The sequence below is a fragment of the Dermacentor albipictus genome, unplaced genomic scaffold (genome assembly GCF_038994185.2).
Source record: "Dermacentor albipictus isolate Rhodes 1998 colony unplaced genomic scaffold, USDA_Dalb.pri_finalv2 scaffold_17, whole genome shotgun sequence".
In the NCBI taxonomy this organism is placed as follows: domain Eukaryota; kingdom Metazoa; phylum Arthropoda; class Arachnida; order Ixodida; family Ixodidae; genus Dermacentor; species Dermacentor albipictus.
In genome coordinates, this window is record NW_027225571.1 from 6,293,481 (window position 1) to 6,307,366 (window position 13,886).

Sequence of the window (13,886 nt, forward strand, 5' to 3'; positions counted from 1 at the left end):
TGAAAGGCACGCAGGTTCCAACGATTAGTCTGAAACATTCGACGACTGCTATATAAAAGCCGACGCGCTTGACCCGCTGGTTAGATTTTTGACGATCGCCGACCACGTTCGCCACTATCGGTGTGCTATAAGTGTAGCCTGTTTTGTGGGCACAGGTTCGCCCAATAAAACGCTAGTCTCGTATTTCTGAGTTTGGCTGCTTTCTTCACAGTCACTACCACGTGACCTCTGGTGGAGGTGCCAGTGCGTTCTTGTACCAAACGCCCCCGGAAAGCCACGATCGATGCCCGAAGCCCGAGGAGTAAACCAATATAGCCCAAGACCAGCGTGCTAGCCGCAGACTGCAAGGACTGCCCCCAGAGCACGGACTTCTACCTGACTCGATAAAGGAGATCGTGGTCAAAACTACCCCAATGGCTGCCCCAGCGTCCCCCGTTATCCTACAACAACCTCGGGACCCACCGACCTTCCATGGAGCAGCGACTGAAGACCCAGAATCCTGGCTGGAGACCTACGAATGAATCGCGACTTTTAACAACGGGGACTCCGACGATAAGCTGCGGCATGTATACTTTGCCTTAGAAGATGCCGCCAGAACGTGGTTTGAGAACCGGGAGTCGACCTTGACAACATGGGACCTCTTCCGTAGCGGCTTCCTGCGCACCTTTACGAGCGTCGTGCTCAAGGAAAGGGCCGAAGCCATGCTGGACGCCCGAGTGCAGCAACCTAACGAGAACGTTGCCATCTTCACGGAAGATATGAAGCGACTGCTCCGACCCACCGACCCATATATGCCCGAGGAGAAGAAAGTCCGCCTTCTCATGCGTGGTGTGAAGGAAGAACTTTTCGGCGCAACGATGCGAAGCCCACCGACGACCGTAGAAGAGTTCCTTCACGAGGCCACCAGCATCGAGAAGACACTCGAAATGCGGAACCGGCAATTCAACCACCGTACAAGCTCTACTCACTACGCAGGAATTCAGTCACTGGCCACGGACGATCTGCGAAAGACCATCGGGGCCATTGTGCGAGAAGAACTGCGCAAGGTCTTGCCTTCGTCGCAGCCTCAAGTGGCCTCGATCGCCGACATTGTGAAAAAGTTGCACCGATCGCTTGGAGTTCCTGACGTGCAATCAGAATCGCCGCAGGCCCAGCCGGAAGCGATGACCTACGCCGCCGTCGCACGCCGTCAAGGCACCCCTCTGCAACCGCGCCAGGGGTAAGCCCGCAACGCCGCCGTCCGCCGCCGCCGCCAACAGCACGCCCACCCGTCGCCCAGCCCACCTACGTGAAGAAGACGGAGATTTGGCGAGACCCCGACCACATCCCGCTCTGCTATCACTGCGGAGAAGCCGGCTATGTGTACCGCCGATGCCCATACCGCGACTTGGGACTGAGAGGCTTCGCCGTCAACGCGCCGCGTCCACAGCTTGGGGAGCGCCCACGTGACATCGCCGATTACCTAGCCGCCACTCAGTGGAACTCAAGACGACCGCCCCGTTTGCCGTCACCAGGCCGCTACCTGTCGCCGCAGCGCCATCCGTACACTGGCCCAGCCCGGGGCCGGTCTGCGAGCCCCTATCCGGAAAATTAAATGCAGCAACCTATGGAGGTGCGGTTGCTGTTCGTCGAACTGACGAAGATCCTCCGCCGCCGACTAAGACGCCGAAGAAACTACCTCGACGACATAACGACACGCCGGCGTCCCGGCGAAGTGTGGAAGCAAAGAATACGACGATGAAAGACGACCTGATGATTTTCCATACCAGCCACACGTCAACGCGACACAGCCGTGAACCGACGCCAAGACCTAACTGTAACGCAAGGCAAAGAACCACCGATCTCGACGTGCTTCTCGACGGCCACGCAGTCACCGCCTTAGTCGACACAGGGGCCGATTACTCGGTCATGAGTGGACCCATCGCAGCCCAGTTGAAGAAAGTTAAGACTGCATGGGAAGGCCCGTTAATTAGGACCGCTGGAGGACACCTCATCACGCCGAGTGGAATCTGCACGGCAAGAATTGCCATTCATGACCGGACTTACCCTGCCCTCTTCGTTATCCTGCAACAGTGTTGACGAGACGTCATTCTCGGCATGGACTTGCTCAACCAACACGGCGCAATCATTGACCTGAATTCGAAGTCAATAACGCTGTCGGAAGATCACGCGATACCGCCGGAGAGCCCTTGTAGTCACCACGCCTTGAGTGTGCTCGAAGATCAAGTGAGCATCCCACCTCGCTCCAGCATTGTTATTGCTGTCGGCACCGAAACGCCCACTGACGTAGAAGGCGTCACCGAAGGCGAACTACGTCTACTGCTCGACCGTAAAATTTGCGTCGCAAGAGGGATCGCTCGACTGCACGGAGGAAACACGAAAGTGTTGCTGACAAACGTCAGCCAAGATTCAAGCACATCAACAAGGGTACGACGATCGCATACATTGAAGAAATTCTGGAAACCAGCAATGCGTTCGTCCTCTCAGATTCTGTCGCATCTACTCCGACGACCGTAGTTCCCGAGCCAGACTTCGACATAAATGAAGCCTCCCCGTGATTAAGCAGCAACAGCTCAGAAGTCTGCTTCGACGATACAAAGACTGCTTTTCAATGTCATCGAGGATTCGAGAAACGCCAGTCGCAAAGCATCGCATAATAATCGAAGAGTGCGTTCGACCACTCGGCCACAGCCCTTACCGAGTTTTGACGCGAGAACGTGACGGTAATTAGGCAACAAGTCGACGAAATTCTCCGCGACGACATCATACGGCCGTCGAAAAGCCCGTGGGCGTCTCTAGTTGTTTTAGTGAAGAAAAAGGACGGATTCCTACGTTTATGTTTATGTTTATCGCTTACTTATGTTTATCGCTTACTTACTTTATGCTTACTTATGTTTATCGGGTGACCACGTTTCGCCGCCTAAAAGTGTTATCGCACAGCGCTGGACGCGCCTGCATATGTCGGAAGTTTCTGGAAAGTTATCGATGCTTCTATCCGCTGTCTGTTGTCGCCGAACCTTGCGTTATCTGATTTCATCGCCTGACGCGTATGGTGTAGAACTTTGTGGAAGGCATGCGGGTCCCACCGATTAGTCTGGAACATTCGACGACTGCTGTATAAAAGCCGACGCGCTTGACCCGCTGATCAGATTTTCGATGATCGCCGACCGTGTTTGCCGCTATCGTTGTGCTGTAAGTGTAGCCTGTTTTGTGGGCACAGGTTCGCCCAATCAAACGCTAGTTTCGTCTTTCTCAGTATGGCTGCTTTCTTCAGGCACTAGCACGTGACAATATGGAGTGCAGTGGAAAGGTATAGCAGTTGTGGGAGCACAAAGAGCCGTGAACGAATGCATCAGGGTTTGATTGCTGTGCCAGTTATCAGCATCAGCATCCTCAGCCTATTTTATGTCCACTGCGGGACGAAGACCTCTCCCTGTGATCTCTTATTACCCCTGTCCTGCGCCAACCGATTCCAACTTGCGTCTGCGTATTTCCTACCTTCATTAGCCCACCTATACTTATGCCGACCTCGACTGCGCATCTCTTATCTTGGCAACCATACTATAATATTAATGGTCCACCGGTTAGCAAACCTACGCATTACATGGCCTGCCGAGCTCCATTCTTTTCTCTTAATGCCAATAAGAATATCGGTTATCCCCGTTAGCTCTCTCATCCACACCGCTCTCTTCCCGTCTCTTAATGTTACGCTTAACATTCTTCGTTGCATCGTTCTTTGCGTGGTCCTTAACTTGTTCTCGAGCTTCTTTGTCAATATCCAAGTTTCTGCTCCATATGTTAGCACCGCTAGAATGCATTATATGTACAGCTTTCTTTTCAATGATAGTGGTAAGCTCCCAGTCAGGATCTGACAATGTCTGCCATGGGCACTCCAACTACAGAAATACAGAAATATTCTTCTGTAAATTTCCGTCGTCTTACCAGAGTTCCCTGTTAGTAATTGACCTAGTTAAACGTACTCCTTCGCATACTCTAAAGGCTTACCGGCGATACTGAACTCTTGTTTCCTTGCCCTGCTATTAATCATTACCTTTGTCTTCTGCATATTATTCTTCAACCCTGGTCTCATATTCTCTCTGTTAAGGTCCTCAATCATCTGTTGCAACTCATGCCCAGTGTTGCTGAACAGGATTATGTCATCTGCAAATCGAAGGTTGCTGAGATATTCACCGTTGATCCTTACTCCTGAGCCTTCCGATTTAACAGCGTGAATACTTCTTCCAAGCATGTAGTGAATAGCACTGGAGAGAATGTGTATCCTTGTCTGACTCCTTTCTTTATAGGTATCTTTTTACTTTTCTCGTGGAGAATCAAGGTAGCTGTGGAATCTTCATACATATTTTCCAAAGTATTTACGTAAGCTTCCTGAACTCCTAGATTACATAATGCCTCTATGACTGTTGCTACCTCTCCTTAATGCAAACCCGTATCCTTATCTCTGAAAGCTCTGCGGATTTATCGATTACCTGATTGATGACGGGAATGTGATCCGTTGTTGAGTATCCCTTCCTGAAGGAAACCTGTTCTCTTGGTTGACTAAAGTCCAGTGTTTCCCTTAATCTATTGGAGAATATTTTGGTAAAAATTTTATGTAATACTGGGAGTAAGCTAATGGGCCAATAATTTTTCAATTCTTTAACGTTTCCCTTGTTGTGGGTTACAATAATGTTCCTATTCTTCCAGTTCTCTGGGACACTTGAAGTCGATGGACCGTTCGTATAAAGGGCCGCTAGTTTTTCAAGCATTATGTATACTCCACCTCTGATTAAATCGACTGGTAGTCCATCTTGTCCCGCAGCTTTTCCCCGTTTCATGTCTTGCAAGGCCCTTCTAACTTCATCGATAGTTGTAGAAAGAGCCTCTGTAACCTCTTCTTTACTACTTCGAATGGTGATATCGCGGCTGCTCTGGGTACTGTTCAGGTCAGTGTAGAATTCTTCTGCTGCCTTTACTATATCTTCGAAACTGCTGATGGTATGACCCTGTTTTATCTTTCAAACCATACATCTTGGTTTGCCCGATGCCAAGCTTCCTTCTCACTGATTTGAGGCTGCGTCCATTTTTTGCTACTTCCTCAGTCTTTCTCACATTATAGTATCGAATATTCCTTATTTTGTTCTTGTTGGTTAGTTTTGAGAGTTGCGAGAATTTTATTTGATTTCTTGAGTTGGACAGTTTCATTCTTTGTCGTTCCATTATGAGGTCTTTCGTTACTTGCGAGAGCTTACCTCCTGGCTACCTTGGTGCCTTAACTCCTACTTCCACTGCTGCTTCTGAAGGCAGTCTAGTTACGGTTTCGTTCATTACCTCTGTCATTTTCATCCCTCAGTTCTAAGGCTGAATATTTGTTTGTAAGCACCAGCCTAAATTCCTGTGCTTTTACCCTTTGCCTCCAGCTTGGCCTGTTTCTTCTTGACCAATTTAATCGCTCCATTCATATTGAGTGGAACCCTAGACCTCACTAACCTATGATCTCTGCACTTTACCCCACCTAACACTTCTACATCCTGCCCTATGCTGGGATCGGCAGAAAGTATGAAATCTATTTAATTTATTATTTCACCATTAGTGATTTTCCAGTTCCACATTCTGTTGCTACGCTTCCTAAACTAGGTGTTCATTATTCGGTGTTGATTCATTTCCGCGAATTCTGCCAACATTTCTTCTTTAGTGTTCCCATATCAATGCCGTAGTTGCCAATTGCTTGTTCACGAGCGTGCTTTTTCGCCACTCTTGCATTGAAATTGCCCATGACTACGGTGTATTCAGTTTGCACTATTCTCATCGCTAATTCAACACCCTCATAAAACTGTTCCATTTCATCAGCATGGTGACTAGAGGTTGGAACCTGGGCTTGTACTACCTTTATTCTATACCTCCTATTTAGTTTTGTTACAACTACTGGTACCGCCTCATTAAAGCTGTAAACTTCGTCAGGGTTGCCCGCTATGTCATTATAGATTAGGAATACTACTCCGTATTGATTCTTATTTGTGAGTCCGCCATACTAGAGGACGTGGCCATAAGTAACCACTTTATAAGCCTCACTAGTTCTTCTAACCTCACTAAAGTCAATGATATCCCACACAATGCCTGATAGTTCTTCAAATAGTCGTTCTAATTAGCTTCACTCGAGAGAGTTCATGTGTGTAACGTTGCCAGGTTCAGTTCCGAGTGGCGGCATGTCCGGGTCTTAGCACCCTCTGCTGCCCTTACATGTTTGATCGCCGCCTTGTTCAGTTGCTCTGCAACTGCTGGAGACTGAGGGCCATTGGATGATTATGCTCTTTCGTATGAGGCCGCGGCTTCGATTTCTGCCCACGGTGGCCGTTTTCTTATAATCCATGCACGAAAAAAAGGCCAGATTTGCAGCTGCTGCCAATCTGAGCAACCGAATAAATCAAAAATAGAGAAGCTGTATACGTGGCTTCTCACAGCCTTCAGAAGTACTAAGTGGGTCTGCTTGCTAGCTCACTGCCTTTGTTCAAACTGAGCAGTCCGTTCGATAACGGTGGTGGCTGGCCAGAAAAAAAAATGTAAGAGTTGTGAGCATTATATTACCCCTTCATCTTCTTCATCTGTATATGTTCATCATCATGGGCAGCATCATCGTCTGCAGCGCGCGACCTGCGAAATAAACCGTTGAGGCTTGCCAGCTGTCTCGCTAGTGGTGGAGGCTGCTCTCTATCGCTTGGTCCTCTACGCCTTCGAGTTTCCCTGGAGCTTTGTTCAGGTCGCCGCTTGCTCCGCCTTTCCGCCAGGATGCTCCAAGAAGATCCTCCAGGAGCCTCCGCCGTCACCGTCTCTGCCCCACCGGCCGTTCTGTAATGGACCGTGAGCACGCGGCAGTGCAATTCCACCATGTTCGCTGGCCTACGTAGTGACGACGTTGACGACTGGCTGGGCAATTATGACCACGTGAGTGAGTCTAACTGGTGGCATCATATGCGCAAGCTTCGCAACGTCGCATTCCACCTCACTGTTGCCAGGACTTGGTTTCTCAACCACGAGATCACCTTGCCTGACTGGGCGGCATTCAAACAACAGCTTCGGCAGATTTTTGGGCGCTCCCAAAGTCCGCTCTGAGGTCACCAAGAACAAGCTTGATAGACGCACGCAACTTCCCAGCGAAACATTCACATCTTATATCGAGGACGTCCTCGCCCTTTGTCGCCGTGTTGACGCCACCATTTCGGAATCTAATCTTGTTCGTCATATCCTAAAGGGCACTGCCCACGTCACGTTCCACGCACTGGCGATCGAGAACCCAAATACCCTTAACGATGTGATCCTTACTTGCCAACACCTGGACGCACTGCAGGCCATCCGTTTACAACCTCTCGCCGGTGACGCGCCTCCTTCCTTGGATACGGACCTGCGTATGCTGATTCGTGAAGCATACGCATACGTATGCATACGTGAAGAGCTCCAAGCGTGTCGCCTGCTCAGTGCTCCCGTTCTCCAGCCTCAACCTTCGGTTCCTGGCCTGCGCGACATCATCAAAGAGGAGCTGTCCTCCATGACCTGTGCTGCGAGCTGTGCCCCTCCTTCGCCATCCACCTCGTATGCTCAGGTTGCGGCTGCGCAACCAGCGTTCGTTCGGACAGCTCCTTCTGCTCCTGCTACTGCCCCTAACCATCTGGCGACTCGTACCCCGCCCGCCTGCCACAGCATTTTGCACTACTCGGCCTACGCCCCGCTCCATTTGTTGTTATTGCCGTATTCGCGGGCACATATCGCGTTTTTGAGAAAGACGACAACAGGACGAACAATATTACGATATTTATGAGAGAGACCCGTTGCTTTCTCCGAGTCCTTACCAGCGCCGGCTCTCCCCACGCTCACTTTCTCCACCTACTGAAGTGCTTCGCAACTACCGTCCAGGGCGTCGCCGCTCGCCCTCCTCTCTCCGATGCCTGACATCACCCCTGAAACCGGCCACACGGACTCCGGACTACCGATCGGAAAACTAGATGGTGCAGTTTCTGGAGGGAAAGCTGGATGGCTCGCACAGACTACAATTCCTCCAGCGTGCCCGGCCAATACTTTATTCGCGTGTGTAGGAGGTGTACCAGTTATAGCATTGATTGATACGGGAGCAGCTATTTCTATTATTCACGCTGGCTTGTGCTCTCGTCTGCGCAAAGTTACACCTTACAGCGAAGCTCTTCTTCTTGATGCAAATAATGTCGTGATTCGGCTATCGGCGCAATGCACCGGTAAGAGTTTCGATCGACGGGATACGCCAACATATCTAGTTCGCAGTGTTGACTTCCTGTGCTCACATGCTTATACTAGGGTGGGACTTTCTCTCTTCGGCGTCTGCTTTCATCTCGTGCCGTCAACGTCTCGTTAATTTGACAGAGACCGACAATTCCGACGACCTGCACGAACCGCGCCTTCGCTTACGAACTGCCGATGATTGTATGGTGCCCCTGGCCACGAACAACTCCTTGTAGTTAACTCTGACATCACCGATGGTGACGTTTTAGTGGTACCGTCAGCCCGTTGCTAATCCAAAGGGATTGCTCTGGCACCCAGCCTTGTTCGCTTCACCAACTGCACGGCCACTTTGGCTGTACTCAACACAACCACTGAGCCAGTCATGCTTTCAAAGGCGCTGTTCTCATGTGCGTCTTGGACGCTCAGCCTGTCTCTGTGCTATCCTCGACTACTGCTGTTTGGCAACGATTCACAGCCGCAGATCCGGTCCCTGCTTCTGTTCTCGCTAGTACCATCAGCTCCGATCTAACGCCACAGCAGACGGGGGAGTTACTGGCGTTGTTATCTAAGCATAAAGACTCCTTCGATGACCACTCTCCTCTTCTGGGATCGACTTCTGCGACGGCTCATCGCATACACACAGATGGAACTTCCATAATGCGCCGGCGGCCATATCGCGTTTCCTCCGCTGAATGCCAGATGATCGATACCCATGTTGCCGACATGCTGAAACGTAGCATATTCCACCCATCCTCAAACGCTTGGTCGTCACCTGTCGTTTTCGTGCGTAAGAGAAACGCTCAGTGCGATGATGCGTAGACTACCGTGCCTTGAACAAAATAATCCGCAAAGATGTATATCCACTGCCCCGAATCGATGATGCGTTAGATTCATTATAAGACGCGGAGTATTTCTCCAGCCTTGATCTACGCTCCGGATACAGGCAGATCCTCATGCACGAAGCAGACAAACCGCCTTTGCCACATCCGATGGACTTACGTAATGCCTTTCGGCCAGTGTAATACTCCCGCAACATTTGAACGGATGATTGACAGCGTATTACGAGGTGAAAATGGAAGACTTGCATATGCTACCTTGACGACATCATAATATTTTCGTCGACCTTCCATCTGCACTCGCGGCGCCTCGACGAAATCCTGACATGCCTCTCAGCTGCTGGCCTTCAGCTGAATACAAAAAAGTACCACTTCGCCAGCAAAAGCATTAAAGTACTCGGACACCTTGTCAGCAAGGAGGGCCTTCGACCCGCCCTTGATAAAATTACCGCTGTCCTCCACTTCCCTAGGCCTCAACGCGACAAACAGTTGCGTAGCTTCCATGGCCTAGTTTCGCATTTCCGGCGCTTCACACGTAACTTTGCCAATATCGCGGCGCCGCTTCACCAACTCCTTCCTTCTGGAGCTCCTTACGTATGGTCGGACGAATGCCAAACCGGTTTTGACGCCCTCAAGCATGTACTCAAGTCCAAAGCTGTGCTTTGTCATTTCGACAACACCGCACCCACTCTCCTACATAATGACCCCAGCGGCCACGGTATCAGCGCTATTCTTCTGCAACGTCAGAAAAATTCTGAAGAACGCGTGGTTGCATACGCAAGTCGCACGCTAACAGCTGCAGAGAAAAATTATACGATTACCGAGCAAGAGTGTCTCACCGTTGTTTGGTCCGTCCAAAAATTTCGGCCTTATCTGCACGGCTGCCACTTTACGGTCGTTACTGATCACCACGCCTTGTGCTGGTTGGCGACGCTAAAGAATTAAACGGGACGTCTCGGCCATTGGATACTTCCTTTACAAGAATACGACTTCGACATCACCTACAAGTCTGGAAAGAAGCACCAGGATGCCGATGCTCTCTCTCGTTGCCCCCTACCACCATCTTCAAACGCTTGTTACTTACCCCCTTCCGTGAGGAAACCGCAGAGCGCGTCACCTGCGTTCCCTTCGCTCGCGGCTCTCGACGTGCTCCCATCCAGCCATTCTCATACGTTTGCCTCTAGCCAACGCTATGACTCCATTTTCCTTCGTCTGCACCCATCGTTGCGGCACACTCCTATCGTGCTGAGATTGCTGAGACAATGCAGAAGACTAAGAGAGGACAGGATAGGATAGGATAGGAATAAACTTGATTCGTCCAACGGTTGTTGATGTTGGTGCCCGGGGCTAGGCTGCCAGAGGTTCATCGCCCGAGGAAAATCTTTCGAGATCCTCGGCAACGGCCCTGGCCCACTAGACGGCCCACTCCTGGTCAGCGGGTGCCTCGCTCAGGAGGGCGGCGTGCCATCTCTCACTGAGGCGCCCCACATCAGAGGATCCTGCTGTTGTCTTCCCCCTTCCTCCTTGTCCTTCTTCCTCATGGCGTTGGCATTCTCAAAGCAAATGGGTCATATCGGCCCATTCGTGCTCGGACCACGGGCAGCCGGTGAAATCATTTGTGCCGTATTATCGACGGCCTCATATGGCTATATGTTTGGAAGAAAGCAAACTCGCATTTTGTTTTTGACAAACTGAACAAGTAACAGTGCCCGGCGTTATAAAGAACGGTCAAGTCCAGAAATGCGATCTTGCTACGAAACTTCTGCAGAAGCAAAGCAGCGGCAAGCGCAAACTGATTTTTTTAAGCTTTAAATTAAATTGTGAAGTTTTGACAAAACCACGATCTGAGTATGAGACACGCTGTAGGGGGGGGACTCCGGAATAATTTGAACCACCTTGGGTTCTTAACGTGCACCTAAATCTATCTACACGGGTGTTTTCGACCCGATTGAAATGCGGCCGCCGTGACAGGGATTTGATCCCGCGACCACGTGCTCAGCAACCCAACACCATACACTAAGCAACCATGGCGGGTGTTTCTCTTTTGAAGCTTTCTTTGGGAACAAAGCCGCTGGTTACTGTATACGCAAAGCATAAAACAGCAAGGAATGATGTGTAAGAAAGCACATACAAATTAGCTGCTTTTTTATCGCTCTAGAACGCCGACACTCGTCTAGAAACAACCTCAGCATTCGTGTAAACACGGTCGCGTCGGAGCGAGAAATTAAGTATATTCTGGGATTATTGTGGGCATTCATTTCTTTCTCCTATGCTTGACTTGCAACGTGTACTGGGCGGAGAGGTGTGGCTTCCGCAAATCGAGCTCATGCTCTCGCAGGCCACCATTGCAGTAGCTTTCTTATCAGAGACACACAGACGTGCCACCATTCCTAGCGACTCACTGCGATATATACGTGCAAGCTGGTTTACACATTGGCCGACGCGACAGGTGGCTTCCATGTAGCCCTGCCGCAACCACGTAAAAATTGGCGAGAATGGTACAAAAAAAATTCCAGCAACTTCTTACAATAAATTAAACAGCCTATGTGTAATTATCGAACAACGCGGCGGCGCTGGCCACACTTAGACGAAGGCCAATTGCAATATCCTCCTTGCACTTAGATTTAGGCGCACGTCAAATGAATCCTATTTGTAGTCAAAAATAATACGTAGCCCTCCACGACGGATTGCGTCATAATCAAACCGTGCTTTTGGCAAGTGCAAGGCTTTTATTAGTCACCGGCGTTTAGGACCGACCGTTAGCGCAGAGCACGGACCCTCAGCACGAACAGCATTCACGAGCAAAAGCGCTGAAGCGGACGACGCACTATGTCGTTGCAGTGTTTCTCTACACAAGCAATATTTCAGAGTTAAGTTTTATCTGTAATGAGGCTGAGACCCAACAGAACAAAGAGCGATGGACTACTGTTAAATATAACGCTAAAGTTCACGCTTTCAGTTATCGAAACGTAATGAATCATAGCGAAACCTGAATATTTCTCTGCATTGTAATAATCCTGACATTATTTGCCATGACTAATAATCGTTTATCGTCTAGGCGGTCTGAGAGGTTAAAAGAACGTGCTGCTGGGTTTGTTCGTTCGTACTCCCAAATATTAACAAGCGCACACTTCAAGGCAAAATGTATAAGCGTAGCGCAGGTCTCGAAATGTAGAGGTGATACCAGAGTAAGCTGCATGCTGGTTGGTTGCTCATTCGTAAGCTGCATCAGCTTCATACCGCATTTTCCTAAGCGCTAGAGAAACGTCGTGCAAGCGGTTTATCGTTTGCCGGGAAAGCCCATTCCTCGGGAAAACATGACCGTGCATGCATCTAACGTTGGCGTGGAGCCAAAGGAAGGGAAACTATTTTTTGTGCAATTTTAGTTAAAGATAAATAAATATCAATGCGGTAGGATCGCAAAAGCCCGACTTTCGTCACGTATGACACCTCATAACATTTTTTGTTCCTTCGCAACTTCGATTGCCTTTGAACTGCAGGTAACACTGATGGAAGCTGAGGGGACCTGTCTGTCTTCGCTGGTGGCTACCAATCCCGGACTCGACTGCTTCGCCCTTCGGAACGTAATCATGAAAGACTCCGTTCTGGCTAGACTCGCGCAGGAGTTCAAAGAGCACCGCCGACCGCGAGAGTTTGAACTGCAAGGGAGGATCCGCTACAGTGCGACGCGCACTGAACTGGTCTCGAGGCTGCTGGACAGCTCCTTGCAAACTCTAAGCCTCGACCTCACGTGCGACATGACCCAGCTGTTCGAGAAGCTGAAGGACAACACGCAACTGACGGAGCTAGAGCTCGGACGCAGTTGCCCAGCCGGCGTCTGTCTAGACACACTAGCATCTACTCTGGCTCAAAACGTGACCCTGCGACTCCTCACTCTGAGCCTCGACATGGCGTGGATGTCGGCCAAGAGTTGCTGCTGGAAGCACTTGGGGGACCTGGTTGAGAACAGCCGCGGGCTAGAAACATTGTGTCTCCGCGATTCGTGCCTGGGAATGCACGCTGTGCGCCCTATAAGCGAGGCCATGAAATCCAACGAGAAACTACAGACGCTGAACCTAATGGGCTGCGGATTCTCCTGCGCCGATGCCCTGTTGTTCGTGCGGGCCCTTTCCCAAAACCCTTCACCTAGTATGAAAGTGAAACTCGGCGTATTAACGGGAAAAAACTGCGAATATAGGCAGCTTTTCCAAGAGATCGTGGCTGGTGGATTGCTCAAACACGTTGAGTGGATTTTCAGCTACAACTCGTAGACAGGTTCTTCAGGCCTGCGCATCATGTGAGAAGATGTAGGCTGCGTCACTAGCCACCGGCAAGTTTCCACTCGGCTGGCTCGGTGCCATTCGCCGACACTCGGCCAAATACATCCATGCCAGTTTGCGTGAGGGCAAAAATAAAGTCGGCAATGTTGCTTCAGATGGGTTTCTCTCCCTTCATTGTAAACAGCATCAGTGGTCCCCTGCCATTCGATCAACCACCGTTACTGTGAAAGTAAATGCGAACTCACGAAACTTAGAAGCTGAGCAGAATGCTGCCCTCGGGGAATCTCCTATCATTAGGCCATCTTTGGCTCTGTCTGATAAATATAAATTTTTGCGCATGCCTTGAGATATTACTATAAAATTTTCATCTTGATGATGTGTGGTGTTTTATGGCACAAGGGCGAGGTTTGGCCAAAGAGCGCCATGACAGGTGTCAAATTTTCATCTTGATTGTTTACCATGTCCTCGTGGCTCGGACTCCTGATGGCTGAGTGTACGAGTACAACCTGCTTTTCGGTAGTAAAAC

At 50.0% G+C, this 13,886-nt stretch overlaps 1 protein-coding gene across 1 annotated transcript in view; it reads left to right on the top strand.

The window, feature by feature from the left end:
* Positions 1–13,514, top strand: part of LOC135915219 (NLR family CARD domain-containing protein 3-like) — a 30,901-nt gene extending 17,387 nt beyond the window's left edge. The window contains exon 4 of the mRNA XM_070529042.1: positions 12,581–13,514. Coding sequence (XP_070385143.1) covers positions 12,581–13,351 — 771 coding nt within the window. The 3' untranslated portion in view covers positions 13,352–13,514. The remainder of the gene's footprint in view (positions 1–12,580) is intronic.
* Positions 13,515–13,886: the final 372 nt, after the last annotated feature.